The 27990-nt window shown below is 34.4% G+C and overlaps 3 protein-coding genes across 5 annotated transcripts in view; 1 reads left to right on the forward strand and 2 right to left on the reverse strand.

Annotated features, from left to right (window-relative positions):
- Positions 1 to 5320, forward strand: part of GMI1 (gamma-irradiation and mitomycin c induced 1) — a 78205-nt gene extending 72885 nt beyond the window's left edge. The window contains exons 29-36 of the mRNA XM_086458621.1: positions 448 to 533; positions 763 to 1047; positions 1125 to 1295; positions 1997 to 2111; positions 3555 to 3771; positions 3897 to 4088; positions 4248 to 4568; positions 4838 to 5320. Coding sequence (XP_086314747.1) covers positions 448 to 533; positions 763 to 1047; positions 1125 to 1295; positions 1997 to 2111; positions 3555 to 3771; positions 3897 to 4088; positions 4248 to 4568; positions 4838 to 5090 — 1640 coding nt within the window. The 3' untranslated portion in view covers positions 5091 to 5320. The remainder of the gene's footprint in view (positions 1 to 447; positions 534 to 762; positions 1048 to 1124; positions 1296 to 1996; positions 2112 to 3554; positions 3772 to 3896; positions 4089 to 4247; positions 4569 to 4837) is intronic.
- Positions 5321 to 5839: 519 nt separating this feature from the next.
- On the reverse strand, positions 5840 to 21298 carry ILL3 (IAA-leucine-resistant (ILR1)-like 3). Its single transcript, XM_086458622.1, has 5 exons — positions 20808 to 21298; positions 20595 to 20720; positions 18257 to 18571; positions 6899 to 7027; positions 5840 to 6301 (listed from the first exon to the last, which is right to left on the reverse strand). Exons 1-5 carry the CDS (start codon positions 21159 to 21161, stop codon positions 5906 to 5908), a joined length of 1320 nt encoding a protein of 439 aa, XP_086314748.1. The 5' UTR covers positions 21162 to 21298; the 3' UTR covers positions 5840 to 5905.
- A 3604-nt stretch (positions 21299 to 24902) lies between these two features.
- Positions 24903 to 27683, reverse strand: LOC147390915 (uncharacterized). 3 transcript variants are annotated; one of them, XR_015182856.1, is made up of 7 exons: positions 27460 to 27683; positions 26752 to 26923; positions 26405 to 26656; positions 26038 to 26280; positions 25482 to 25942; positions 25287 to 25382; positions 24903 to 24929 (listed from the first exon to the last, which is right to left on the reverse strand). XR_015182856.1 is itself a non-coding variant. In XM_086458623.1 (7 exons), exons 1-6 carry the CDS (start codon positions 27600 to 27602, stop codon positions 25501 to 25503), a joined length of 1107 nt encoding a protein of 368 aa, XP_086314749.1. In that variant the 5' UTR covers positions 27603 to 27683; the 3' UTR covers positions 25287 to 25382; positions 25482 to 25500. The 3 variants fall into 3 exon arrangements, 1 of the variants encoding a protein (XP_086314749.1); XR_015182857.1 differs by having other exon boundaries at positions 26752 to 27011; positions 27460 to 27598; XM_086458623.1 differs by lacking the exon at positions 24903 to 24929 and having other exon boundaries at positions 25482 to 25508; positions 25654 to 25942.
- Between the last annotated feature and the right edge of the window lie 307 nt (positions 27684 to 27990).

The following is a 27990-nucleotide window of genomic DNA, read 5'->3' on the forward strand; positions in this document are numbered from 1 at the left end:
TCTTGATACAGGAAGCCTTTAGAGCTTCTAAAATGTCATTTCACTCTTCCTCTCAAGGGTGCTTTCTCGTTCTTTCAGGAATGATGTGGAAGGTCATGCAAGTTTTTAATAAATAAATGGAGGGCTTCTTCCTTCTCAAACTAGTGCTAGAATCATATTTCCCTTATTTGTAGGTAAGGAAACAGCAAGATTAATTAGCTGATTTTGGTGGTTTTTGAAATTTTCATAGTAGTCCAATATATGTAGTTCCCCTCAGAGTGACACATCTATCCTTCTAATGCACTTTGGTTGTTTGAAAATAACTGTATTATGTATTGCAATATTTTATGTTACAGGTTATGTTAGCTTCTACAGTTTCCTTTAGGTATAAAACCATGAATAGACATAAAGAGTAAACTAATCCAATATTTTGTAGTCATGTCTACTTTTACTTGTTTCTTTCTACAGTGTCCCTTTCTGTTGTTTATGATGAGCGTACACTTTTAATGGAAAAGTTTCAAGTTGTGGAAAGGATGCTGAGAGTTGTTTCCACGGTTAGTATTGCATCTCTTTTGCCATCCCCTTCCTGCATGACGTGTACTTTATTATATGAGAGATTCTATTTCCACACCAACTTTTACTAATGCCACCCCAATTCATATATAAATCACTAAAGAATTACACACATGTTGGGGTGGCGTTAGCAAAAATTGGTGTGGCAATAGAAGCTCTCTTATTATATTTCTCCCATGCTCATCTTTTATGGAATATGCTTGGTTTCAGGTTCCTGACCGTTGTCCTCCTGGCCATCAACTGGAAAATATTGTCTTTGAAATTGTTAATTCTGAGGGTGGTGTTGATGAAACTATACACGATGACATGAAATTTGGTCGTTCCCATGCCCTAAAGATTACACCAGAATTATCAGGGATAGATGATGAGACATTCCAGTATACTTTTCACCATGGGAGGTGTGTCGTGCCTGTCATTCATATTCCTCAAGTACAAGGGATCTTCAGCTTTATAGCCACTCACTCTCACCATCCTGAGCTCTGCTTGAAGTTTAAGGTTGCAACCATTTTGCACCAGTTTAGTTATTTGCAGTCCCAAACTCTGAATTGATGATTATTCTATCTTTTTTACAGGTTAACATTGAGCTGCAAACTCCAAAAAAGGAGACGGGCAGTTTAACAGAGTGTGATGGGGTGGTGCAATCCCAACATTCCAATGGCGACATCTTACTTCTTCAGGACTTATCTTACCATGATCCTAAGCTTGTGGAAACCTTCATGGAATCTATCGCAAATGATGGGAAGGTAGAGTAATGGATTTTAAATGCATATTTGGAAAGTAGTCATAAATATGGGATTCTACTTGACATTAGTATCCTTGTAGTTCATTTAGCTTTTGTCACCAATCACTTTAAAGTATTCCTTTTTGAACACCCGATAATTGCCGCAAATACTGCCTTAAAGTGTTTTTATTGATCAAGGTAAAATATCTATGAACTCTACCCGATTAGAGGCAATAAAATTATGTAGAGAGGACAAATTTAGTATCATCATATAATCAACCACATAATGATATCACTCCAACAAATTATTTTCTATACAAAAGTAATTACCTGAATGGAGTTCAGGTAAGCACATATCAGATTTTGTAGAAATTGAAGAATATATCAGTCACTGAATATATGCTAGTAGATCACTAAGGAAGTGAAGTTTTTTATTTTATTTTATTATTTATTTAGAGAATAAACCAAGGTACATGTTCAAAGTCTTTTAGGTTTTTAGTGCCCTCACCTCGTCTAGTCAATGCCACGAGGTTTATGATGGTACACCTCCCAATATACAATTAATAAGTTTTGTCAACTTGATCATTTATAACACCCTAAAAAACTATTAAGTAAAAGAAAATAAATTAATAAAAGCCAGATCAAAGAACGGAAAGTTTAAATATCTCTTCGGCTATATTTTCTGCTGACACTAATGTCTTGGCTGGCCATACTTTTTTACAGGAGCTTGAGAACGATGTTCTTAGGCTTGGAGAACTGATTGGGAACCACGAAAGGAACCTGGTAACACTTCATGAGCAGAAGGAAACAATAGAGCAAGGAATATATGATTTACAAGGTTATGAACCGTTTCCATGGCTTCTAAATAATCATTTTCCTCGCTAAAGTTCTGCAAATATGCAGAAGTGTCTCAGATTTTCCAACTATTTTTAGAGATGCATTTAAAGTATTTATGTTTCTAAAGCTTGGTTATTTGACACTGGTCGCAACATACCGAAGTATGTTAAGCTTGAATGCATACAAGGACATTGCAGAAGAATAATCTTACTTTTTCATTCTATTACCTTAGTATCATAAGGAGTGTGGGTATTTTCATCGTGTCCAGGAAATTTGTAGGTATTCCTTGATATTGTTTAAGAATTGTGTTAATTTTTGAGTGCTTCCATGAGTTCTTGACCATTATGGACAAATACTTGACATATCTATCTATTATGCATGTTAAGGTTATGCTTCCCTTTGGATTTATATTTCTGAGCCATTTTCAGTACTTATTTTGTGGAATTGAATATTTGAGTATGAAATTAAGAGCTTTATCATATGATCAAGGTATTAAATTTTGGTCAACTTAGAAATTAAAATATTTTTGACAATTTTGACTTATGTGAAAATAAGCACAATTTTCATGGAAATGATGTAAATGTGGTATAGATGCTGAAATTAATTATAAAGGTGTTCATTGAATTGCAGGTAATAATAAAGCTGAATGAAAACACACTCATAGGCTATCAAAATACAATAAACGACTGTATGGAGTGTAGAAATAAAGATCAATAGCATTTTGTCCTAAGTTGGGGTTGGTATCTGAGAGCTCAACAATAAAAAACAACAATATTCTACATCGAAATACTACGTATACCTTCATGCTTAAACACTTGAATAATCAACTACAAAATATTGCGTTGACACATCATTATATTTCAATTTCAAAATTCTTATGAGCAAATTACTAATCAAATAACTAAGTAATTGGAACATAGACAATTATGTTTGTGCCTTAATGAACATGTTATTTTCCTAGAATAATCCTATACGATCACATACAAATATCTAATTAATAATATTTTATTTCTTCAAATGAATAAATTTTATGAGTAATTTATTTATTTATTTTTTTTATACATTTTCTTGGTAATTTTAGAATAATTTTTCCTTGTCGATCAAAATTTTCTGTTCATTGAAATATTTCCAATGAAAATTTTCATTTTTTATACCTGAAATTTGCTTTTTCCAATTGAAATTTACTATTCACCTAAATATTTTGTGAAACAATTAGTGATTTTCACTTAAATATATGAAAGGAAACTTTCAGTTAAATTTCATGTTGAGCTTTATGGAAATGAAAATATTTTGGCATATTTCATGAAAATATGAAATATGCGGACATTTTTTTAGTACTATGATCATAATTTTATATTAGAGATATTCTAGGTATATGAATTCCATGGATCTTGATTAAGTAAATTGACTCAAAATGGGTTTGCAATTTTGATGCCTCTCTCAGCTTCAATTGAACCTCAATCACAACGTGAGTTGGATTACCTAAAGAACGGAAAAGAGGTAATGGTGCAAAGGATTGAAGTCATGGGAGATACGGCTGCTTCTATTTTCTGTAGTTTGTCAAAGGCCATCCAGTCTCTAGAAGCACATGATCGCTTTATGCAAGATATAGTTGGTGTTGTTGCCCTACTTGGAACAGTTAGCAGCAGTAAACTTAGTAGGTAATCTCTCTTTCCATCTCACCTTTCTAAATCGTATATATGCGATCATAGTTTAGATTATTGTGTCTACCATAAACTGAAAGCCCTCACTTATAAATGATTTACCCTCCTTCGTCTATTTGCAGAATATTTTCGGAGTATTTGGGTGAGGATCACATGCTCGCAGTTGTATGTAAGTCTTACACAGCTGCAAATGCTCTCGAAAGGTATAGAAAGAATGGTGAAGTAGATCGTGACCATGCTCTCCATGAAGTGGCAAATGCTTTTCGAAAATCAATAAGTGGTCGGTTTCTTGTTATATGCCTCGAGGACATAAGGTAGTGCAAAGAGGTCTCTTTGTTCCAGTTTTATTACTTTTGTGGTGATCGTGACCACCAGTTTTCCTGATCTGGGTTTCTTAAAACATCGGAATGTGGATCCAATTATATTGTTAATAAGGTGTTGGAAAGATCAAACTAATATAATTTTCTTGACAGTCCTTACACTGGAGGGTTTATAGGGAATGATCCACTACGGAAGCTAGCCTTGCGAGATCCTGTCTCACCAACTGGAAAATTCCCAACTGGGTTCTTAGGCTATGCTGTTAATATGATCAACGTAGACGAGCCTCATTTGTACACAAAGACATCTAAAGGTCATGGTCTTCGAGAGACCTTATTCTTTCTCCTTTTTGGCAAACTCCAAGTCTATGAAACCAGGGAACATATGAAACATGCTCATTCTTCTATAAAACACGGGGCAGTGTCTCTAGATGGGGGGATTATGAAAGGCAATGGAGTTCTTTCTCTTGGATATGGGTACGTCGATATACTCTAGCACTTTAGCATCTCAGATCTCCAAATACTTAATTTAATATAAAATGTTTCTATAAGCTTGTATGCATCATGTGTGCATTTTTTGGGATGTAGAATAGTTACAGATCTCGTAATTTGTCATTTTTCTGTTTGAAAAATCCTTGGACAAACTCTCATGTTTTTTCGAAAACTACAACAAAAAATCTAGGGATTCATTTCTCTACTTATGCCATTGGCTACTGGATTAACTGTCGACTTTGTGTTGTATTCAGGAAACAGGAAGGAATTTTTTTTCCAGTTATTACATCAGAAGCAGATAGACAAGTCATTATACACACAATGGGCGTCCAAAAGCAAATTGAAGACAAAAAGTTGGAGTTGAAAGCAATTTGTGATGAAATGGAGAAAGAGACCAAAGCCCACACCAAAGCAAAGGAGAAGTTCGAGAAGAAACGTGAAAGGTTGGGTAAGTTCATGGAAGAAAAGGTGCCCTTACTAAGATCCAATCGAAGGGACAGCTGCTAGGAAATCTATTCCTGGTTCTATGTCTGATATGTGTACATAAGTATGCAGTGACTGTCTTCATAGTGATGAATATATCAGCTTTTTGTAGATAGCTGGTTTTACTAACCTATTTATGGGGGTATTTACAGTCTGACATGATGAATGTAAATATATATATTCATTGGTCTAACTTATAAATGTTTATTTTGGTATTTCAAACCACAGTTTTGAAGTTGACTTCCTTCTATTGATTTTCAAGGCAGACTAGTAAGACTCATCTTGAGACAATGGCACGTACAGAAGCGACACCAGACTGAATATGGAACTTGTATGTATATGGAAAGCAATGGTTATTGAAAATCATTGTATTTGAATTCTATCTTAAAAACAGATTGCATTTGAAGACTACATCCCTGCTTCTGAACTCGAAAAATAGGTTTGAAATTGGTGTATGGTAACCGCACTGCAAGAAACCAAAAACAAGCCAGACCTGTTTCTTCAAATTAATAACTAAAATTACCCTAGAAATTATTTTAAAGATTCAAGTTGCTCGTTATTACAATTACCAAAATATTGAGAGAAATTGTTTGTTCATTAAATGTTTCATAATTTTGATATATCTCAAAAAAATACACTTCCTAAACATTGTCACCAAACATCCAATTGGGCAATAGAAGTGCTTTGATAGAAGCACTTCGGTTGGAACCAACACTATCCCCAATATCAAGCCCCTAATGGTAAATTCATTGTCTTTTTTGTTGCACATAAAGTGAATAAATTTTTTTCCCCATTTTAGAATCTTTACAGTCCATAGAAATGCACAAAGAACATAATTTTCAATCGGAAAGATTGGTATGGTCAGCTGAATCTTGGTGCTCATTAAGATAAGTCTCCGCAAGTGCGGTGTGCAGTGCAGCTCCAATGGGAAGGACACCCTCATCTAGAAAGAAGTGGGGGGAGTGCGGCAAGTGAACTGAACCCAATTCCTCATTCCTAATTCCAATACTGAACATCACACCAGGTATTATTTCTTGATAGAAAGCAAAGTCCTCGCCTGCCAAAACCTTGTTGCCTGGCTTAACATTCTTGGATCCGAGTAAGAGTCCGCCAACCCTCTCCACATGCTGATGCAATATCTCATCATTCATGACAGCTGGATATGATGGATGCTCCTTTTCTTTCAGGTCAAAGAAAGCCTTACATCTGTGTATAGTTGCCTGTCCTTTGATAACCTGCAAAAAGCTCCATGCATATCAGAATTCAACCGAGTGTATTGTTTTTAATAGAGAGCACAGACCAAATTATTTCTAGTGACGCTATAAAGCAATTAAAGAAGAGAAAGGGACGCGAGGTTTTGAGCCTCGACTCAAGAAGCACAAGAGAAGGTAGAACAATATCAGACTCTTTATGACCCTTTCGACTCTCTGTAAGACTCTTGTTTGTATTTCACTTGTCTCTGTTTTGAACCGAACAACCAGAAAAAGAAAAGTACAAAAGAATCCCATCTAAACAAAAAGGTCCTCAAAGAAAACCCCGAAACTCCTTAAAATCATTTGTACCAATAGAACATGAAGCCCAAAGCACTGATAATGGCCTCCTGGACTTCCTCTTGAATGCCTGAGACCATCATAGTGCGAAAACAAGCAATGAAGGAAAAAGTAGTGAATGTGAAAGTCAATTCTAGACCCAAGAACAGCATTCTCATGCATATGTATCCAAAGAATATGAAGGACAGATGGTCATTTGATCACTCTCATTGTATATTTTTCTGATATGCCAGAGACCAATATGAAATGTGTAGAAGTAAAAGAGTACATGATCTTGATTACCTCTTTAACTCTCCGCTTAAGTTGGTGCAGACCATCTGTGGTAAGACTCCTCAAAGTGCCCCCAAATTCAACAGATTGAGGAATGACATTCAATGCCGTCCCACCTCGAACATAAGTAACAGAAAGAACCTTCACAAAGGAAGTTAAGTTTCAGTGATAAATCACATTAGCTAACATCTTATTAATAGCACTAATTGGAAATATGATTAAAATTTTAAACTAGAACAAATAAAAGTAAGCGTACAAGTATCTCACACTAAAATAAGTAGTCACACTATATACCATATACGGACCAGAAACCTTTGTTATGAATGGATGGATCCATGATATAAACAATGCAGGATACAGAGAAAGGGTTTGAGTTATATCTATAAGCTACACTATAGGCTCAAGTTTAGAAGTTAAATTATCCAAAATAATGATTTGTTAGAAGCATAGTTAGCAATCCAGCCTATAGGAAAAGTTTGAGTATGGTCCAATCCTAACACTTGGAACGGTGCAAAATTTGCTCAATAGAAAGGGAATAGCCAAAAATCCAGCAAGGAATATATTCTGATTTGCTGTCGAGAAAATTAGTCTTTGATTGTTTCTTTGAGTTTTGTTGGTATTATGTCCTTCTAATAGGGGTATTTTGTTGCTATTGTTAGAATTCTATATCGTGTGACCCATTGACCTCACGGTGTTTGTTGTTTAATTGCACCAGGATTTTATATACATAATAGATACCAATATTAAAGATTCTCAATATCGTTAGAATTATGAATATTCTTTAAAGTTAGTAAGAGACCTTGATGGATAGGAAACTTACTAAAAGAATAACTCTAGGCCCTCAACCTTCACCTATAAAAGGGATCAGCAACCCCATATTGGAAATAAGAATAAGAGAGAACCGTATGTGTGGAAAATGCATAACGTAGAAAGTTCACAAGAGTGATATCCATCAATTACTAGTATCCAGCCAATCCATATAGAGAGAAGGGAGAAGGTGAGTCTAGACGGAAGGGATCAATTTGATTGGGGTTTTGAAAGTTTTGAGGAACACATGGGTAGAGAGGCACACCTCCAACGTTTTAGATCAATGAATTCACAATGGCACAAAGTTAGTACCCTTAACTCGGTTTACATTGAATTAATAGTGTGTTTGAGGTGTGTGATAGATTAGATCCTATTGGAAAAAATCAAAGTATATTAAAGTCATTTTTTAGGATTTTGAATGAGTAAAATCTAACATGTGGTATCAGGACCATAGGTTCTTGAATTTCCATATCTTGGCTTCGAACTATACATGCATAAAAGTTGCCATGCTTTAAGATAAAATTCTCGTTCCAATTTCTTGATCTTGTTTATATAATCATGATTATTATGATTGAAATTTGATTTCAATATTTTGTTCAAATAAGTGATTTCTATTTGCTACAGGATTACGTTTAAGTGAATTCAGATTTTTGGTTATATATATATTTTGGTATAATTGAATTCAGTTTTGGTTGTATTGAATTCAGATTTTTGGTTATATTTCGTGGTTATATATATATTATTTCGGTGATTGAATTCATATTATGGTTATATATAATTTTTTTGCTTATATATAATGATCCAATCGATTTAGGTTTTGCTTATATATCGATTTCAGTTTTGCTTATTGATTTTTATATAATGATCCAATCAATTTCGATTTTTATATAATGATCCAATTGATTTTGTTTTGCTTATTGATTCAATTGAATTAGGTTTTGCTTATATACATTGAACAATTGATTTCGGTTTTGGTTATGTACATTGATGTAATTGATTTCGGTTTTGCCTTACGATACAATTGATTTCAATTTGCTTAATGATTCAATTGATTTCGGTTTTGCTTATACACATTGATGCAATTGATTTCGGTTTTGCCTAATGATACAATTGATTTCATTTTGCTTATTGATTCAATTGATTTCGGTTTTGCTTATATATATAAGAATTCAATTGAATTTAGTTTTACTCCAATATCACGATTCAATTGATTTTGTTTTGGTACAAGATTATGATTCAATATGGTTTTCGGTTTAGTGATTAAAGTTTTATGCCATATCATGTTATTGGAACAGTAAAGAAAAACCTTAAGGTTACGTAAATATTATTGAACAATATAGAGGAACATAAATTTTATTTTTGTAGTTGCCAAAGTGGTCTTAATTAGTAAAACCTATGAAATATCTAATTGTATTAAATCTAGTCATCGGGTGACATTAAAGAATAATAATATTTACAATTACAGACTCAAATAAGTAAATGGGATTAGCTCAAAGAAGAATTTCATTTAACTAATTTTTTTTTTTTATAAGTAAATTTCATTTAACTAATTGAACTTTGGGTAAGGTAATATAATTCACATGAACTTAACAAAACTAAAATTGGATACCTAAAGGTAACAAAACTAAAATTGGATACCTAAAGGTAACAAAACTAATTGAATAAATTATGTTAACCTTATGGGATGAATAAATTAGTCTTTATCCTAAAGTAATATACCTAGTTTAACCCAAAATATAAATTTAGGTAATATTGATAAGTTCATCATTATTCAATAAAACTCAAAGCACTTATTAGAACATTGTCCTTATTTTATTTCAGTTCCAAGTTCATCGCACTCTAATGCATCCACCATCCCAATCCTTACTGAATCAAATTTTTCGGAATGGTATAAGCACATCCAATTCACTCTACGTGTTCAAGATCTTAACCTAGCATTCATCTTGCAAAACCTGCAGATCTAACTGAGAACAATACGATAGAGTAAGAAAACTTGCTCCTCGCTTGGGAAAGATCGAATAGGCTTAGTTTGATATTAATGAGGATGACATTTGCTAACAACATTAAGACCTCCCTACCTCCAACTAACAACGTGCAAAAGTATTACAAAAATGTTGAAGAAAAATTTAAGTAACAACATCAAGACCTCCCTACCTCCAAATAACAACGTGCAAGAGTATTTGAAAAATGTTGAAGAAAAATTTAAGTCTGCTGATAAATCACTTGCGAGCACGTTGATGGCCGAGTTGATGACCATGAAATACAATGGGGTGCGAGGAATACAAGACCATACTTTCAACATGACATACAAGGTTGCAGAGCTTAGAACATTAGGAATGAACGTAAATGATTCCTTCCTATTACAATTCATCCTCAACTCTCTCTCGGCTCAATTCAATCCCTTTAAGATCCACTACAACACTAATAAAGACAAGTAGAGTGTGAACAAATTGACTAACATGTGCATTCAAAAGGAGATGAGATTGGGATAAGAAGGAAAATAGTCTACTTCTGTGATGAATTAAGGAACAAGAAAAAAAGGAGGAAAGTAAAAAAAGTGGAAGAAGAATGCATCAGGGAAATGTTAAACTCCTAGGAATGCAAATCACATTGGTGTCAAGTGCTACTTTTGTGACAAAATGAGACACATGAAGAAGGACTGCGTAAAATACAGAAATTGATTCGAAAAGAAAGGTATGTCTCTTTCTTTTGTATGTTATGAATCAAATTTAACTGAAGTATCTTTTAATACTTGGTAGATTGATTATGGAGCCACAACTCATATTACGAGTTCGATGCAGGGATTCTTTTCAAGTAGGAAACTAACGTAAGATAATGAAAGATTTATCTTCATGGGAAACTGCCTCGGAGCGCAAGGGTTAGCTGTAAGAACCTATCGCTTGGTATTGGAGACTGGTAATCAGATGAATCTGGAGAGCATTTTTTATGTTACTACCATATCTAGGAATTTAATTTCATTATCTAGATTAGATAGTTTAGGATATTCGATTTCTTTTGAATGTAGACAGTTAAAGTTGCTCTTACATTCAATTTTAGTTGGATATGAGATTTTGATCGATGGTTTATATAAAATTAATTTAAATTTTGATTATGCCAAGTCTTTAGTTTCCTTGCATTCGAATAATAGTTTGAAACGTGGCTTGATAAATAAAAATTCCCTCCATCATGTGGCACAAACGTCTGGGACATATGTCTAAAACTAGGATAGAGAGACTAGTGAAGGATAAAGTTTTGGATAATTTGGACTTCATGGATTTCTCGGTATGTGTGGATTGCATTAAAGGGAAGCAAACCAAACATACTAAGAAATGAGCCACAAGAAGTAAAAAACTTCTTGAGATCATACACTGACATTTGTGGACCTTTTCCCACTACATGTTTAAGTAAAGAAAAATATAGACCACCTCTCTAGGTTTGGTTGTCTATCTGATTTATGAAAAACCTCAGTCTGTGGATATCTTCGAGATATTTATAACTGAGGTAGAAAGGCAGTTAGACAAAAATGTTAAAATAATTAGATTAGATAGAAGAGGTGAATACTAGGGTAGATTTAATGAATCAAGTCAGAACCCTGACCCTTTTGTTAAACTCTTAGAAAAGTTTGGTATTTGTGTACAATATACAATGCCTTGGACGCCTTAGTAGAATGGTGCAACTGAAAGGTGTCATCATACACATATGGACATGGTTAGGAACATATTGGGTCACTCAACAATTCCAAAATTCTTGTGGGGAGAAACATTAAATATTACAATGTACATCTTAAACAGGATTCCTAGGAAGGCGGTTCCTAAGACTCCTTTCGAGCTGTGGACTGGTAGGAAACCTAGTTTAAGACACTTACATGTTTAGACCTGCCCAGTGGAAGTAAGGATTTATAACCCACAAGAAAGGAAATTGGATCCCAAGACCATCTCTATATATTTCATTAGTTATCCAGAAAAATCTAAAGGATACAAATTCTATTGCCTTAACCACAATACGAGAATAGTTGAAATCGAAAACATCAGATTCTTGGAAAATGGTGAGATTAATGGGATCGTAGACCACGTAAAATAACTCTCGAAGAAATAAGAGTGAATATCCTACCATCTCTTAATCTTCATGAAACTGTTAATTCTCAAGATGTTTAATAACTTGAGGAGAATGGACAACAGTTAGAACAAATTGGTTCACCAATCCATCAAGACTCAACCATCGTAATTGAAGATTTATTACCAGTAGTTCTGAGAAGATCTCTCAGAGTAAGAAGACCTGCCATTTCAGATGACTACGTGGTGTATCTATAGGAATCTGACTTAGATATTGGGATTAATAAAGATCCGGTTATATTTTCTCAAGCAATAGAAAATGATTATTTTATCAAGTGGATGGATGCCATGAAAGAAGAGTTAAAATCTATGGACCAGAATTGTGTTTAGGATCTCGTCGAATTGTTTCATAAAAGTAAGAAAGTCGGTTGTAAATGGGTCTTCAAGACCAAACGCGACGTAAAAGGCAATGTCGAACGATTTAAAACTAGACTTGTGGCTAAAAAATTTACTCAGAAGGAAGGTATCAATTACAATAAGACATTCTCTCCAGTTTCAAAGAAAGACTCACTTAAAATCATTATAGCATTGGTGACTCGTTATGATTTGGAGTTACACTAAATGGATGTGAAAACGAACTTCTTAAATGAGAGTTTGGATGAAGAAATCTACATAAAACAGCCTGAAGGGTTCACAGAAAAGGAAAAAAGAAAAGTTAGCCTGCAGACTTAAGAAATCCATTTACGGACTTAAACAAGCTTTAAGGCAATGGTAAATAAAGTTTAACAATACCATTATTTTCTCCGAATTTAAGGAAAGCACTGTCTATCAGTGTATATATCTGAAGATTAGTGGGACCAAGTTTATAATATAGGTTTTGTATGTAGATATTTTGTTAGCTAGTAGTGATCTTGGTTTGTTACACGAAACTAAGAATTATCTCACTAAGAATTTTAAGATGGTTAATGTGGGTGAGGCAACATATGTCATTGGCATAGAAATCCTTATGAATCGATCTCAAGACTTATTAGGATTGTCTCAGAAATATTATATAAATAGAGTCTTAGAGAGATATAAATGCAATTTTGTTCTATTGATGACGTGCCTATCGGAAAAGGAGACAAGTTCAATTTGATGCAATGTTCGCAGAATGATTTACAAAGGGAGCAGATGAAGGATATACCACACGGTTCAACTATTGGGAATTCGATGTATGCTCAGACATGTACTAAACCGGATATCAATTTTGCAATTAGAATGTTAGGAGATATCAAAGTAACTCGAGAATATATCATTCGAAAACTGCAAAGAAGGTTATGAGGTATCTATAAGAGACAAAGGACAATATGCTCACTTACAGGAGATCATATCATCTAGAAGTGATCAGATACTCAGATTCAGATTTTGTCGGATGCTCTGATAGCAGAAAGTTTACATCGGATTTTGTATTTCTACTAGCAGGAGGAGCTATCTCGTAGAAGAGTGTGAAGTAGAGCATTACTGTTTCATCCACTATGGAAGTTGAATTCGTGGCATGTTTTGAGGCCACGAGACATGCTCTATGATTGTGGAATTTTATCTTAGGACTTGGGATTGTCAACTCTATAGTCAGGCCGCTAAAGATATATTGTGACAATACTGCAACTGTGTTTTTCTCTAAAAACGGAAAGTACACGGACGATGCGAAACACATGGATGTCAAGTACTTAGTGGGTTGAGAAAGAGTCCAGAAACAATTAGTGTCATTAGAAAACATTAGCACCGCTCGAATGATAGCTGATCTATTGACAAAAACATTATCACCAAAAGCTTACAGAGAACATGATATCAGGATGGATCTTTTGGGAAAATCTTTTATGTATTTGGAATAGATCACTCTGAAGTGGTTATGTAATTGCCATTAACATTAATATTAAATAAAGTTTATTTCTGTTTATTTCTTATTTCTATTTACATTATGCATATTTTGTTTGGATTTAAGTAATACAGGAAATGTTTTGACAAGACAAATGAAAGGGGCATAATTAAAGGCTATATGATGGTGTGGTATATAGAATGAAGTAGGACATAGATGACATACAACCGCCATGACTCACATTAATATCTAATCGAAATATGGCATTAAAAAATCTAATTGTATATTGGGAATATTGATGATTTTAAAATTCATAATCACGTATAAAATGATTTTTGGTTATAGAATCCTAAAGATAAGTCTTTTTTAAAATATTTTGAAAATTCACTATTAGCACAATCGGTCTAATGGGCCAAGTGGGAGAATATTAAAATTTTATATCGTGTGGCCCATTGACCTCACGATTTTTGTTGTTTAATTGCACAAAGATTTTATATACATAATAGATAGCAATATTAAAGATTCTCAATATCGTTAGAATTATGAATATTTTTTAAAGTTAGTAAGAGACCTTGATGGATAGGAAACTTACTAAAATAATAACTCTAGGCCCTCAACCTTCATCTATAAAAAGGATCGACGACCCCATATTGGAAATACAAAAAAGAGAGAACGTATGTGTGGAAAACATATAAAGTAAAAAGTTCACAATAGTGATATTCATCAATCATTAGTATTCAGCCGATCTATATAGAGAGAAGGGAGAAGGTGACTCTAGAAGGAAGAGATCAATTTGATTGGGGTTTTGAAAACTTCGAGGAATACATGGATAGAGGGCACATCTTCAACGTTTTGGATCAATAATTCACAATGGCACAAGATAAGTACCCTTAACTCATTTTACATTGAATGAATAGTGTGTTTGAGATATGTAATAAATTAGATCCTATAGGGAAAAATCAAAGTATATTAAAGTCATGTTTTAGGATTTTGAATGCGTAAAATCTAACATCTATCGCTTTACCATATAAAGAAAAAAGATTATTTGGACAGGTATTTCAATACCCTGTTTCCTCCACATTCTCTTCTTTTCTTTCTTCTTCATTGCTCTTTACTTTTTAACCAGATCAACATTTTTTTCTACTAAGTATGAGAACGAAGTACGATCTTTCTGTTTCTTCATTTGGGACTCTGTGAGTAATATGTAAACAGTACCAGTGAATAACTTTGTGTGAACAGTACTCATGAATAGTATCCCCTGATGAGTACTCAATTCAAGTAGCTCCTTTGTTTCGATCATTCTTGAATAATTATGATGTTTTTGGTGAAGGATTAGACAGTTATACGACTTGAATGGTTTTGGAGCTATTGTTTAAAAAAATAATTATATCTTTGGCTAGTTTGTGTCTTTTTTTCTCGTGAAATAGCAAGTAATTTGTCTAATTCTGCACCATCTGTTTCAGTTCCTGTTCCTTTATTTATTGATTCACAAGATACAGATCTTCCCATTGCCTCATGCAAGGGAAGACATAGTTTCACTACTTATCAATAGATAAATGAACAGATCTTCCCATTGTGTCTTATCAGTCATTATTTCCTTCACTTCAAGCTTTTATTGCATTTGTGTTCCCCTTTTATATGCCATCTAGTGTATTGATGTTGTTGGAGATCCAAAGTGGAAGGAAGCTAAACGAGAAGAAATGAGAGTTCTCAATAAAAATGGAACTAGGGAATTGGTGACACTTTTTGCAGGAAAGAGTATTGTAGGATGCAAGTAGGTGTTTACTATGAAACCCAACACTGATGGATCAGGTGAGAGATTTAAATCACAATTAGTGGCAAAGGGGTTCACACAATGTATGGTATTGACCAGGGTTACCCAATTCATTGTTTAAGTACCGAACTACCAACCGGCCCGAATCAAACCAGTTTGCGGTATGATTCGCTCTTGGTTCATGAAATGTAGCGAACCAAATGTCTTTCTTAATTTAAGTTAATTTTTCCACCCCTCCACAAATTGATAATATTTGAAATATCTTCCTAAAATTTCAAATTGAGAGCATGCCCCTTTGACCTTCGTCTTTTTTACTAGATTGATGGAAAATGAGCAAATACCCTCATCTTCAACCTGTAAATAAAAATATCTGATTTTTTTTCTTCCCCAAATCTACCATCTTCAATACCTTTTGTACCTATTCATCACTCCAACCTTTGAATACTTTCATTTTTGTCTACCCCTGCGAACCAGGTTCATTCTTGATTGGCAAACCACGAACTCGAATTTGAGCAGAGCAAACCCACAAACCAAGTAACATAGGTATTGACTACCCGTGGCATTTTCTCCTGAAGCTAAGATAAATATACACGCATTACTCTCCATTGCAGCAAATATGAGGTGACCCCTAACATCAGATGGATATAAAAAGTATCTTCCTAAGGTGCCTTTAAAAAAAGCCTCCAGGCTTCGAAGGAAAGGTATGCAAGATAAAAGAAAGCTATCTACAACCTCAAACAGTCTCCGAAGGCATGGTTTGAGAAGTTCAGCATGGCAGTTAAGAAACTGGGATATATTCAAAGTCATGCTGATCACACTTTGTTTGTGATGCACTCAGGAACCACTACCATAACATTGATTGTCTATGTTGATAATATTGTTGTAACAAGTAATAACCCTTTTGAAATTCAAAATTTGAAAGTCTAAGATTAAGGATCTAGAGCCCATGAAATAGTTTTTTGGGATTGAAGTTCCCAGATCTCGAAAGGGCATATTCACATCTTAAAAGAAATATATCCTATATCTACTAATAGATGTTGGGAAAGTTGGGGCCAAGCCCGCATATAGTTCAACGGAGAAAAATCATAAATTACACGAAGTGGGGCTAAGCAACCGTTGAAGAAATAAGTATGCTTTAAGTGTTATAAATTATTTTATGCATGCTCCTCGGTCTACTCATCTAAAAGTTGTTCAGGGGATACTGAGATATCTTAAATCGTCCCTAGAGAAGGGACTGCTGTTTGGAAATCATTGCCATTTGAAAGTAAAGCTTCTACATATGCAGACTGAGCATAGTCTGGAACTGAGACATTCCACTTCAGGATATTGTACTTATGTTGGAGGTGATCTTTTGACGTGGAGAAGTAAGAAGCAAATAGCTGTTGCAAGATCTAGCGCAAAGGCTAAATATAGAGCTATGACACATGGTACATGCATGCTACAATGGTTGAGAATTCTATTCCAGGGAAGGACCAATGAATTTATATTGTGACAATATAACTGCTATTAGTATTGCTAATAATCCAGTTTAACATGACAGGACAACATATAGAAATGGGTCACAACTTTATTAGAGAAAAGGTAGCACGCAAGGAAATTTATCTTCCATATATGCTAAGTGAAGATCAACTAGTAGATATTCACTCCAAAGCTGTCAATATCAATCTCATTCACGACATCATCAAGATGTTGGGCATGATAAAAATGGTGTTTCTTGCAATCAAAATAAATTTTTTGGTCAAGTTACAGAAGCAAATATGATTTTGAAATATTTACGTAGCTTGGATAAATTTTACTGTATGTATAAAAAATATTGTAGTGAATTTACCTCTATACCCCTTTAATTTTTAAAAATTACATAACCGATATTTTAAAACCTAAAGGATATAAAGGCAGTTTCACTACAAAAGTTTTTACACATATGGTAAACACTATCTGGTATGTAAATATTTCAAAATCGTATCTGATTATGTAATTTGACCGAAAGTTTTATCTGAAGGCATAAAATGCATTTTTTTGTCATAACCAACGCCAAACCATCCACGTTGAGATAATATTAGATAGTTAGTTCATTTAAGTAAGTGTTTTGCATATTATAGTGTATACAATTAATGTGACATTACAGTATAATTGGTTTTTGTTGTTATACTTCCAAATACTTGCACCATTGGGAAGCGGGACTATGATGATTTTTATCTCCACTCTCCATATAGTTGTTTATTGTCCATTTGTACTTTGATAAAGTACGTGCACTTCAATGTATGCTTCATCATTTTCCTAAATTTCAATGAAAATTTCCTTAATATTTTCAGTATTTCCACAACATTTATGTTCCCCAGAATTGTATTGATTTCCATACTAAATGAATGTCCACGTTCAGGCTGGCCAAAATAGACACCGAGATTGAAATTTATTATATTGATATATGAGATATACATTTTATTTCCAAATATGTGCATTCAGTATTTTCTTAAAAATAGGAATTACTTGATTAACAAAAAAAAATGGAGAGGAAATCATATTTAGGATTCTGTTATACTGGTTCAGAAACTGACATTATTTACTGTCATAATTATTAACCAATTAAATAATCGGGATTTGGAATGGTGTCCCATTCCTATAATCTAGGTACACTGTCTACGTGGCAGGTTTTTGTTGGAGTTTAAAACACCTGGGGCTCCTAACCAAGCCATTTTACACTTAGCATGAAGCCCAATGTATTGAAACTCCAATAAAAACTTGTCAAGTAGACATGCACTGTTATAGGAACAGGACACCATTCTGGATCACGATTCCCAACTAAAATACCGTGCTCGAGTTAAATTGAATGCTATGAAGTCAGGAGGCAATAAGTACCGATGAACATACATATTTGGACATACTTGACTATGAAGGGGATCCAGTTCTCTCGAAATGAGTTGTTGCAGTGCCAAAATTGTAAAAGATACGGCAACTATTGGATCCACATTCAAGTGGGGACGTGCAGCATGTCCACCAAGTCCTTCAAGTTTTGCTTCAAAAACACATCCAGCAGCTAGTGCAGATCCCGCAATGGATGCAATGCTTCCAGTGGGCCTTGTGCTGTCAATATGCATTCCAAAGATTGCTTCAGCATCACCAAGGGCACCTTCCTTTATCATGTGAGCTGCACCTAGACCTCCCTCCTCTGCAGGTTGGAAAAGAAGCCTCACGGTTCCCTTCATCAAGTAACATGAAAAAGTTAAGGGATTCCAATTGACACAACAAAGAATAGTTTTACATGGAATTGAATTAACATAAGACATGACCTTAGAAAGGATTGAATGGAGGAACATAATTCGTTCACTTGAAGCCAAAAGCTGATGATGATGCACAATCAGTATAGAAACATTGAAGTAATACAAAACATACATTACTGTGCAAATACTGTTCAAGGCAGGAAAAATGAACAAATTAAGATTTCTTACTGTCATGGTTGTCCAAATGAGGTGTCCTACATAATTCATTTTGCCAAAAAAAAATTTTCTGCTATGTAAGTGGGGAATCAGTTGACCACATTCTTCTCCATTGTCCTTTTGCGGCAAACATCTGGTCCCATTTTCTGTAGTTGTTCAGTGCTAATTGGGTCTTCCAAATTCCACTTTATCTTTATTCCATTGCTGGAGTCATAATGTTTTCGCAGGTAGGAAAAGAAGTCTCTGGGTCTTGCTCCCCTTTGCAATTTGGTGCAGCTTGTCGAAGGAGAGAAATAGAAGGATCTTTTCAGGGGAGGAAATGCCTCGCCATGACATGATTTTGTTTATTATTGGGTTACTGTTTCACTGGTGCAAGTTGGATATTGCTTTTAAAGGGGTCTTTTTTTGAGGAATTTTTATTTAGATGGGAGTCCCTTTTTATTTTGTAAGGTTTTCTTTGCTTGTCTTTCTACTTTTGGTTGGTCACCTTGACCGCCTTGTTTTAATATATTTGGTTTATTTATCAAAAAAACCAAAAAAAAAAAAACCAAGAAGAAGAAGAAGAAGCAGAGGTGTAATAAGATACCAACCCAAACAGAAAAGAGAGAGTTGGTAAGCTTGAGCATACAACAGATGATTTAATCTTACTCAAATTTATGCTTTGACTCATTATATCTATACCACAGATTTTGATTTATAATATGAATACAATGACTCATCAAAGAAACCAAATTTTGCAAGAGAGATGATTATTCTGCCCGTATAGTGTTTCTTTACACTACACTTCTTGTCCCAGGCCTGGATAAAGGAGTACTACAGAACATACAAGATGGTTTGTTTCATGCCACAATAATAAAATGTATGGCACAGGCCACATGAGAGGCTAGTTTAGAATGGCTACTACTTACAAGGCCACCTGGTGCTGGGTCATCAATGCAGCCACAAGAAAGAATTGCAGCAGGAAGTCATCTAGATATATTACTACGTTAACAGGGCAATGATATCCACCACACCAAATCCTTCCTGGGTTGAATTCACTCTATAATCCAACCATTAGAGGTTAGGACTCAGCTTATTTGAAAAGTTTACTCAGCATTGACCATGGTAAAGTACTGGTGCCATTACCCACAATCTTGTTCACTTGGAATTTCCAAAACAGAAAATCTCACATATAGCAAAGTAAACTCATCTATGCATATTGATCATTGGCACTTTCAGGTCACAAACCTGAATCCCACCCCCCCCCCCAAGCACGCTAATACACACACACATGCTCACATCCTTGCTTGAATTGTAGCTAATGGCTAGACTGGACTGCTCAATTGGATTAGCTTACCTTGCTGACGAAACTAGATCAGATGCTTGATCTGGACTTGAAGTTTTTTTTCCTACTAAGATGTGGTCGGCAGTTGGATGTCTGCAATGTCCCTATCTGTGTGACCAGTTTTAAGGTTTTGGTTACCACTTAACACACAAACCACCATCTAATTGAAGTATCAAACACTAAAGTTTCATGTGCACTTGCCGTTGTACATATGCTTAAGACTATATGCATTAAAAATCATCAATATTTCTTTCTTTATCTCAATTATTGGTTCATAGGCAAGCAAGTGAACGCATGTATTAAAAAAGGTCACTGGAATTACCATTCAAAGACTTACCAAATTGGCGGCTTGGAAAAATTTAGTTGCACAACTTATCATCTATTAGTCCAAAAAAAAAAAAAAAAAAAATTTGTTTCTTATAGATTCCCATTAGTAAAATTCAATAAGAATAACAAAAATACCTTGATATCATCTTTGCGTTGATTAAGCAATTTAGCTGCTCCAATTAGCATTGTCACATGGGCATCATGTCCACAACCATGCATTTTACCATCAATTTTACTCTTATGTTCCCACTCCACAAGCTCCTAAATCAACAACCCAAACTTCAAAACTTTAGGTTAAAAAAGAAAAAGCAACAAATCCAACAAAAATAAAGACATGGGTCGACATACCTGCAATGGAAGAGCATCCATATCAGCTCTAAGTGCAACAATTGGTGGAGAACCAGACCCAATTTGTGCAACAATACCAGTTTTGGCAAATGGGAAGACATAAGAGATGCCAAGTTTATCGAGTTCTCTTCGAATAAGAGCACTGGTGTTATGTTCTTCGAATCTGAGTTCTGGGTTTTCATGGATTTCTCTCCTCACTGAGACTAACCAGTCTTTGTCTCTCTTAGCTGAACTTAGAAGATCTCTTGAGTAGCTTTCGTCGTAATCTCCATGAAATGCCGAGAGTGAAGAAGAAGAAGAAGATAAGAAAATCAAAATGGGTAGAAAGAAATTCAACAAAAAGCCAACTTCCATCTCCAGATTTGAACGAAATTCACTAAAGTTCGATCGAAAAGACAGACTAATTACTTGACTTTGAGAGTGTTGTAATAGATTTGCTGTATTTTAAATACAGAAAGCTTGATGTCCGTTCAGAATCTTTGGTGACCAATACCAAAAACATTCACCTTGATTGGTGAATTTAGTTTGATTCATAATCATAGATTTGATGTATTTTATTTATTTTTAACTCAAATCTAATGTTTATATAGATCTCCAAGTAATTTTAAGAGTTAGAGATGTAGTTTTATAGAGTTTAGTGTAAAAGGTCTTTGGAAATATATTTGCAATGCAAACATATTTCTGTATTATGTTCGCAACTTATTTAAAATATGATCAGAGATTAACAGAGATGGTAAGGGAGATTGAATTTGCTCTCTAGATCACACATTTAAATTTATTTATGTCCATTCATAATAAGTGACTATATTTAACTACTGTACACGTGTAAAATGATTGGTATGTGCGGCCCATGAAAACAAGAAAAGAAAATGCACATCTAAGTTTTTGTAGATACTATATCAATCATCAAAGGGCATATCAGTCATATTTGCCATACAAACATATCTCATTATCATGGTGTACAGAGTCATCAAAATCTTGATCCCAAGAATTTGGTGTTGGTTATGTAAATTATGTTATTCTATTCAATTTTATTTTATTTTATTTTATTTTTTTATTTTTTATTTTTTTTATTTTTTGTAATCGAGGGAGTATCCCATCAACACTCTCACGTAAGCGTGACGGACTAATCTCCCTTGGGGGCCCCGCATGACCAACCCCATACGAGATTTAAGGGGACAAACCCAAACCCATTTAAGTGCCACACAAGGTGGTGGGAAGGGGATTCAAAGACAAGACCTGGGGAGCACACCCAGTCTTACCATCAAGCCCAACCCCGGTTGGTTATTCCATTTTATTTGAAGTCATGTCTTCTAATATTATTTAAATCAAAATGGGTGTATCTAATTGAGGAATCATGATCTCTTCCCTAATTTGGCAATGTAAGATTGAATACAGTATGCAAACTTGTTTATTGAATGATTTCTATATTAAAAATTCAACAATGTCTATCAGACATGCAGAGGTGGACCAGAGAAAGAAATTCACTTGTGGGGGCTGAACTAATAGTATAAAATTATAAAAATTATAAATAATATATATTATCCCTGTAAAAGACCCAAGAAAACAAGTTCGGATTTAATAGTTTTCTTAAAAGAAAATTTATTCAAAAAACCCACAATTGACTTTCTTTTCTATCTTATTTAATATATAGTATTTAAGAAGGCCCCACATGAATAAAGTATCGGGTTCAGATTCCATTTTTTTTAATTGTAGAATCTACAACTTGTCCTTCTTCTTTGTTTTATACAATATAGAGTTGCCCCCACATGAAGCCAATGGATTTTGATTCTTTCCTCAACGAAGTCTTTAAGTAAAAGAAATTATTAGGATCTAATCAATAAAAAAATTATAAGGATCTAGAATTTTTTTTACTCATAAACCCACAAGACACGCGTGCCTTTTATTTTTATAAATTATGAGGATCTGATTTTTTATTTTATTTTATTTATTATAAACCCATGAATGGCCTACTTTTGAAACTTCTAAAATGTTTTAGAGTTCTAGGAAAACTTGCATGAAAAAAGCAGATCTGAAATTTATATGATCAAAGAAACCTCAAGTTTAAAAAAAAAAAAAAATCCTTCTTTTTCACCTTATAATTACATCAAGAAAGGAGTTTTACTAGACCCCAATCACCTCCACCAGTTTTATCAGAGTAATGAAGCGAAAAATCTTACATTGGGTAGAAATATTCATCATCTATGTTGATTTTAGATGATTTTGCCTCAATCTCTAAGTTTTTGGTGAAGAAAATTCAATTTTTTTATATTTAAAAAATAAGAGGATTTAAAAGAAAATCTTTAAAAAACAAAAAGGAAAAAAAAGGAAGAATAGATAATTTCTTACAACTCAAATTATTCTTAGAGGGAATAAGTAGAAAAGGTGAATTGAGTACAACCCTAACAGTTATGCCATTTTGATCAAAATAACCTTTATTGATCAAAATCTCAAAATTACCGGGTAAAGTTGGCTTCACTCCCCATTCTCTCAAGAAGCCGCCCCCCGCCCCCCGCCCCCCCTTTCATTTTGATAAAAAGAAAAAAGAAATTCAAGAAAATTGCAGCTAATGACCCTGTAATCTTGGTTAATTTTCATAGCATTTGCAAATGCCACCTTTTAATTTGAACTTAGGGTAATTTAGAAACAATCCCCTGTACAATTGGTGTTATTAGGTTTACTCCCTTGCAAAATATAAGATTAGCTTTACCCCGCTTGACCATAAGTCAACATTACATTTTCTTTGTGATTTAACATTGAAATTTTGATTTTGATTTTTTCTTTTTTTTTTTCAGAATACTCTTCAAATACTTGAATTACTATATCAAAATTTGGAAACAATCAGAATTTCACTGTTAAATCATAAAAGAAAAAAAGCAACGTTGGTCAAGAGGTGGTAAAGCTAATCTTTCATTTTACAAGGGGGTAAACCTAATATCACCAATTTTACAAAGGGATGTTTCTAAAATACCTTTAAACTTAAATATCATTTTTAATTTTTAAAATTATAAAAGTATCTTTTTTAAAACCCTTTTAATTAATATTTTAAATTACAAATAAACCTTCAAAGGTATGTGAGTTTGCAAATGTCACCTTCTACTTAAATATAAAATTATTTTGTGGTGTAGTTCAGCCTTTCTTTGTAAGGTAGGATAAGTATATAAAATAAAGACTTCATAAATTTTTGTGGGACCATGGCCCCCCTTGTCTCTATGGAGTTCCCCTTGAAGACATCAACAGAGAAGTTCCAGTCACATAGAAAGTATATAAAATCACATTAAATACATGTACACATTCATACTTATTAATTACAGAATTTGGTGCGTATAAAATAAAGTCTATCCATGTTCCTATTAATCAAAAACTTAAACCAGATTCATAGTAAATAATTACCAATTACTAATTACATGTAGTGGTTGAATGATGAAATAAGATTCGTGTTATTTGAGCTGAGATGAAGATTGTGATGATTCTCCATCCATTCAAAACTTCAACCACTTCCATGCCCCAAAGATAAGCACGAACAAGACCATAATTAGTATCACGACGACCATAACACAATACGAGAAATTTGAGTGACGTGCTGCTAACAGGGATGAGCCCTGTATATTGCTACTCAATGTAAGCCTTTCATCACTTTGCAAGTTGACGATCATTGAATTAAGATTCTCAGCCAAGGGATCTGAGATGCCCGAAGTCTCAGTATGTTTCGCAGCTTTTCCAACAGCCTGAAAACAATAGTTTTTTTAATGGAAATTTTACACTCGATGAAAGGGGGTATTAACGTAATATTTAAATTAATTTTGCTTGATGAAATCCCCACCTGCGAAACTGTTGGTCTTGGTTCATTATGTATAATCTGTCTCGATCTTGATCTCAACCCCAACGATTTATCGAATTCTCCGATAAACGTATTTTGTGCCATCATAATGCGTGGTTTAGCATCTCCAGTAGCCTGAAAACAGTGGTTTTATGGAAATTCATAACTGATGATAACGATATTAAAAGAATATCTAAATTAGTTTTGCTTGATGAAATACTCACTGCGGCAACTGTTGGTTTTGCCTCATTATCTTCTGCATTCCGTCTTGATCTTGAGGTCATCCTCTCGAGATAGGATAACTAGTTCAAAAGACAAAACAGCAATTTTATGAAGGTTGACAACCAATGAATGGATAGCAATAGAATATCTAAATTAAAACCAATAAATGGATATTAATAGAATATCTAAATTAATTTTTCTTGACAAAAATACTTATATCTAACAAGCTAGGGTCATAACAACAACAGGACTACTCTGGAGTTTTAGAGAGAGGAACATAAAAGGTTGATACCCGAAGATTAAGATAATTTATGAAGATATAGGTAGCAATTCAACCAACTTAGTAAAAAAAAAAGGGTAGCAATTCAACCATGTTAGATGGTCCAATACGTTATAACAAAAGTCATTAATTAGCTATTAGAGATTTCCATTTGCACCTGTTCCATTAGTCCGGTGTTTGAGTGACAGTCTAAGTCACCATACCAGCCACCTGATGGCCCCTGTGCCACTGAGGTGTGCATAGACGATCCAGACTGTAAAAAAAGTGAATTTATGTAAGTTTAAAACCAATACATCGATATTAACTAAAATACAAAACATCTAAATTAATTTTTCTTGAGAAAAATCCTCACCGCGACCATAGTGTCCATATCATGATTCTTTCGACGAGTTGAATAACCACCATGCAGTTTTAAAGAGAGAAACATAAAAGGTTAATACCCGAAGATTAGAATCATTTACGAAGATACCAACACAATTATAACAAAGTCTTTCACTTGATATTATAGGCTTTCGTTTTTTCACCTGATCTGGTAGAAAAGACTGCATCGTAAAAAGTTGAGTTTTCCTGATTAGTTGATTCGACACAAGAGTATTCCTGGTTATTGTGAACTGCCAGCTCAGGTCGTAGTATGGGATAGGTGAAGCCCACCTCATCATCATCACCTTGGAACAGTATCCTATTGTGTTCCTTGGCAAAGTAACCAGTAAAGGAGGAATCCATGTAAGAAGATTCGAGCCCAGGGAACATCTCGAGACGCAAAGGAGAGAAAATCTTGGGATCATTGAAGAAACTTAACGGTAGTGGATCCATCTGAAGAGACAAGAAGACAGTTTTTGAGTTTCTTTCACTCATTCCAGATGATAAGAGAAACTAGAACATGAAAATGTAAAAAAATCCTTCCTCACCTCTGTAGCTCTTACTTCTGCTAGATGATCTTCCACATCAGAAGCCATTACCGTATTGCAGTAGTGCTCTTTAGGCACCAGAGCATCTGATTCAGAATTTGATTGAACAGTAAGTTGGTTTGGTGGAATGCCAACAAGAGATGTGGCTGCGGTAGGAATGGAGCCACTAAGTGATATTTCATCACAGTTTGAATTCTTAACTAGCTCATTTGTTAGCTCGTAAAAGAAACTTGACCACTCTTCCTGAAGCGGATCCACCAAAAGAGGCACAGAACAAGCAAGCTTTAGTTTTTTAGTTTATTTCACTCATTCAAGATGAAAGTAGAAACTATAAACTTGAAACTGAAGTGTCAAATTTGTTCCCCACCTCTGTAGCACTTAAACGATCTTCCACATTAGAAGGCACATAGGTATTGGGATACTTCTCAATACCTGTCAGCTGTTCTACCACTTGTATATTAGACTCAGAAGTTGAGTGATCCATTTGTTGGTTTGATGGTATGTCTTCAGGAGAAGATCCAGGTGCAGTAGGAGTGAACTCAGACACTTCTATTTCATCATAGTTTGAATCGTCGACCTCCGGATACTTATTGAACAAGCGACAAATAACATAGGCACACTGCAAAAGGTGGATGAATGAAATTTGAGCAATGTAAAGGGAACACCACCAATAAATGTACATTACTACATAAAAAACTAGCTACAAAATCTCACCTTCTCAGAGTTCGTGTGATACTCATGAATGACCCAGGCAGTCCTCTCACCATTGGGAGCGCGTCCTTTATAGAAAACCAGTGTCTTTTTCATACCAATCTTCATGCCAGATGATCTAGACTTGATGGGTCGATCCTTTCCAGTAGCTTTCCAGTACCCAGCTTTTGTAGCCCTATCAAAACGACGACCTTTTGGGTACTTTTGATTACGAGAACAAAAGAAAAACCACTCTGGATCATAATTCTGTATCTTCGATAAACCTACAAGCACTCAACCAACATTTTGATCTTAAATTCAAACTCAACTCCAAAAATGGTCACAACCCATATCAAAATTCTCCAAGAAAAAAAAAACACACACTAAAAAATCGATAACGAGAACTAAAGAACAACTACTGGATCATCACTCTTAATCACATATAAACCTACAAGCAAGCAAACAATCAACCAACATTTTGATCTCAAATTCAAACTAAACTTCGAAAATAGTCACAACTGAGATCAAAATTCAAAAACAAAACCCAAAGTGGAAAAAAAAAAATGAACTAAAATAAATAAACCTACTAGCAAGCAAGCAAGCAACATTTTGATCACAACTTCGAAGGTGGTCACAACCCATATCAAAATTGTCCAAGAAAAACAAAACCCATTGTTCAAAATCAAACAAAAACACCAAAGAATTGAGATAGAAATAATGGGCTTCCATTACCATGGCTCAAATTTACATAAATCAACTTCTGAAATCGCTTTCACTTTCGATTCTTTACCCTTGTTCTTCAATCGTAAATAGTAATTAATTAATTCTCCGTCCGTAGGGCGAAATCCGTATCCCACCTGAGATGATGCTTCCATCTCTGCTCTCAAAACAGAAAAATGCAAGCCGATGATTAAAAAAAATGCTCAAACCAAGTGCTTGGAATGGAACCACCTTTACTTTCAGAGTCGTGCTGCAGTGACTCAATATTTACTGTGATTCCCACAATTCTGACGTGCACATGCATACATAAACCGTATCGCGAGGAAACACATCAATGATTATGTGCACATCCCACGTCAGACTTGTGAGAATCGCAGTAAATGTTTTTCGTCATTTCAGCATTTTTGAATCATTGTTGCTGGCCCCACAGAGAATGCCACGTTGCACGCAAAGAAGACCTCAAGTCAACTGATAGTGTTCGCAGAATATAAGCTTTAAAAGGAACCATGCATGAAGATAAGAGAGCTGCTGGTACCAACTCTT

This window comes from Akebia trifoliata, chromosome 11, assembly GCF_017979445.1.
Source record: "Akebia trifoliata isolate Shusen 1 chromosome 11, ASM1797944v1, whole genome shotgun sequence".
NCBI lineage: Eukaryota > Viridiplantae > Streptophyta > Magnoliopsida > Ranunculales > Lardizabalaceae > Akebia > Akebia trifoliata.

What these genes read in the sequence shown, in the direction of transcription:
- LOC147390915 (XM_086458623.1), bottom strand. Translation starts at nt 27,602, where the DNA reads ATGGAAGCATCATCTCAGGTGGGATACGGATTTCGCCCTACGGACGGA. An exon ending in ATCGTTTAAGTGCTACAGAG is followed by an intron (nt 26,281 to 26,404) that starts GTGGGGAACAAA and finishes GATCCGCTTCAG; the next exon opens with GAAGAGTGGTCAAGTTTCTT. An exon ending in CAGAAGTAAGAGCTACAGAG is followed by an intron (nt 25,943 to 26,037) that starts GTGAGGAAGGAT and finishes TTGTCTCTTCAG; the next exon opens with ATGGATCCACTACCGTTAAG.
- ILL3 (XM_086458622.1), bottom strand. Translation starts at nt 21,161, where the DNA reads ATGGAAGTTGGCTTTTTGTTGAATTTCTTTCTACCCATTTTGATTTTC. An exon ending in AACGCAAAGATGATATCAAG is followed by an intron (nt 18,572 to 20,594) that starts GTATTTTTGTTA and finishes TACTTGATGAAG; the next exon opens with GGAACCGTGAGGCTTCTTTT. An exon ending in TTAAGCGGAGAGTTAAAGAG is followed by an intron (nt 6,302 to 6,898) that starts GTAATCAAGATC and finishes AGCTTTTTGCAG; the next exon opens with GTTATCAAAGGACAGGCAAC.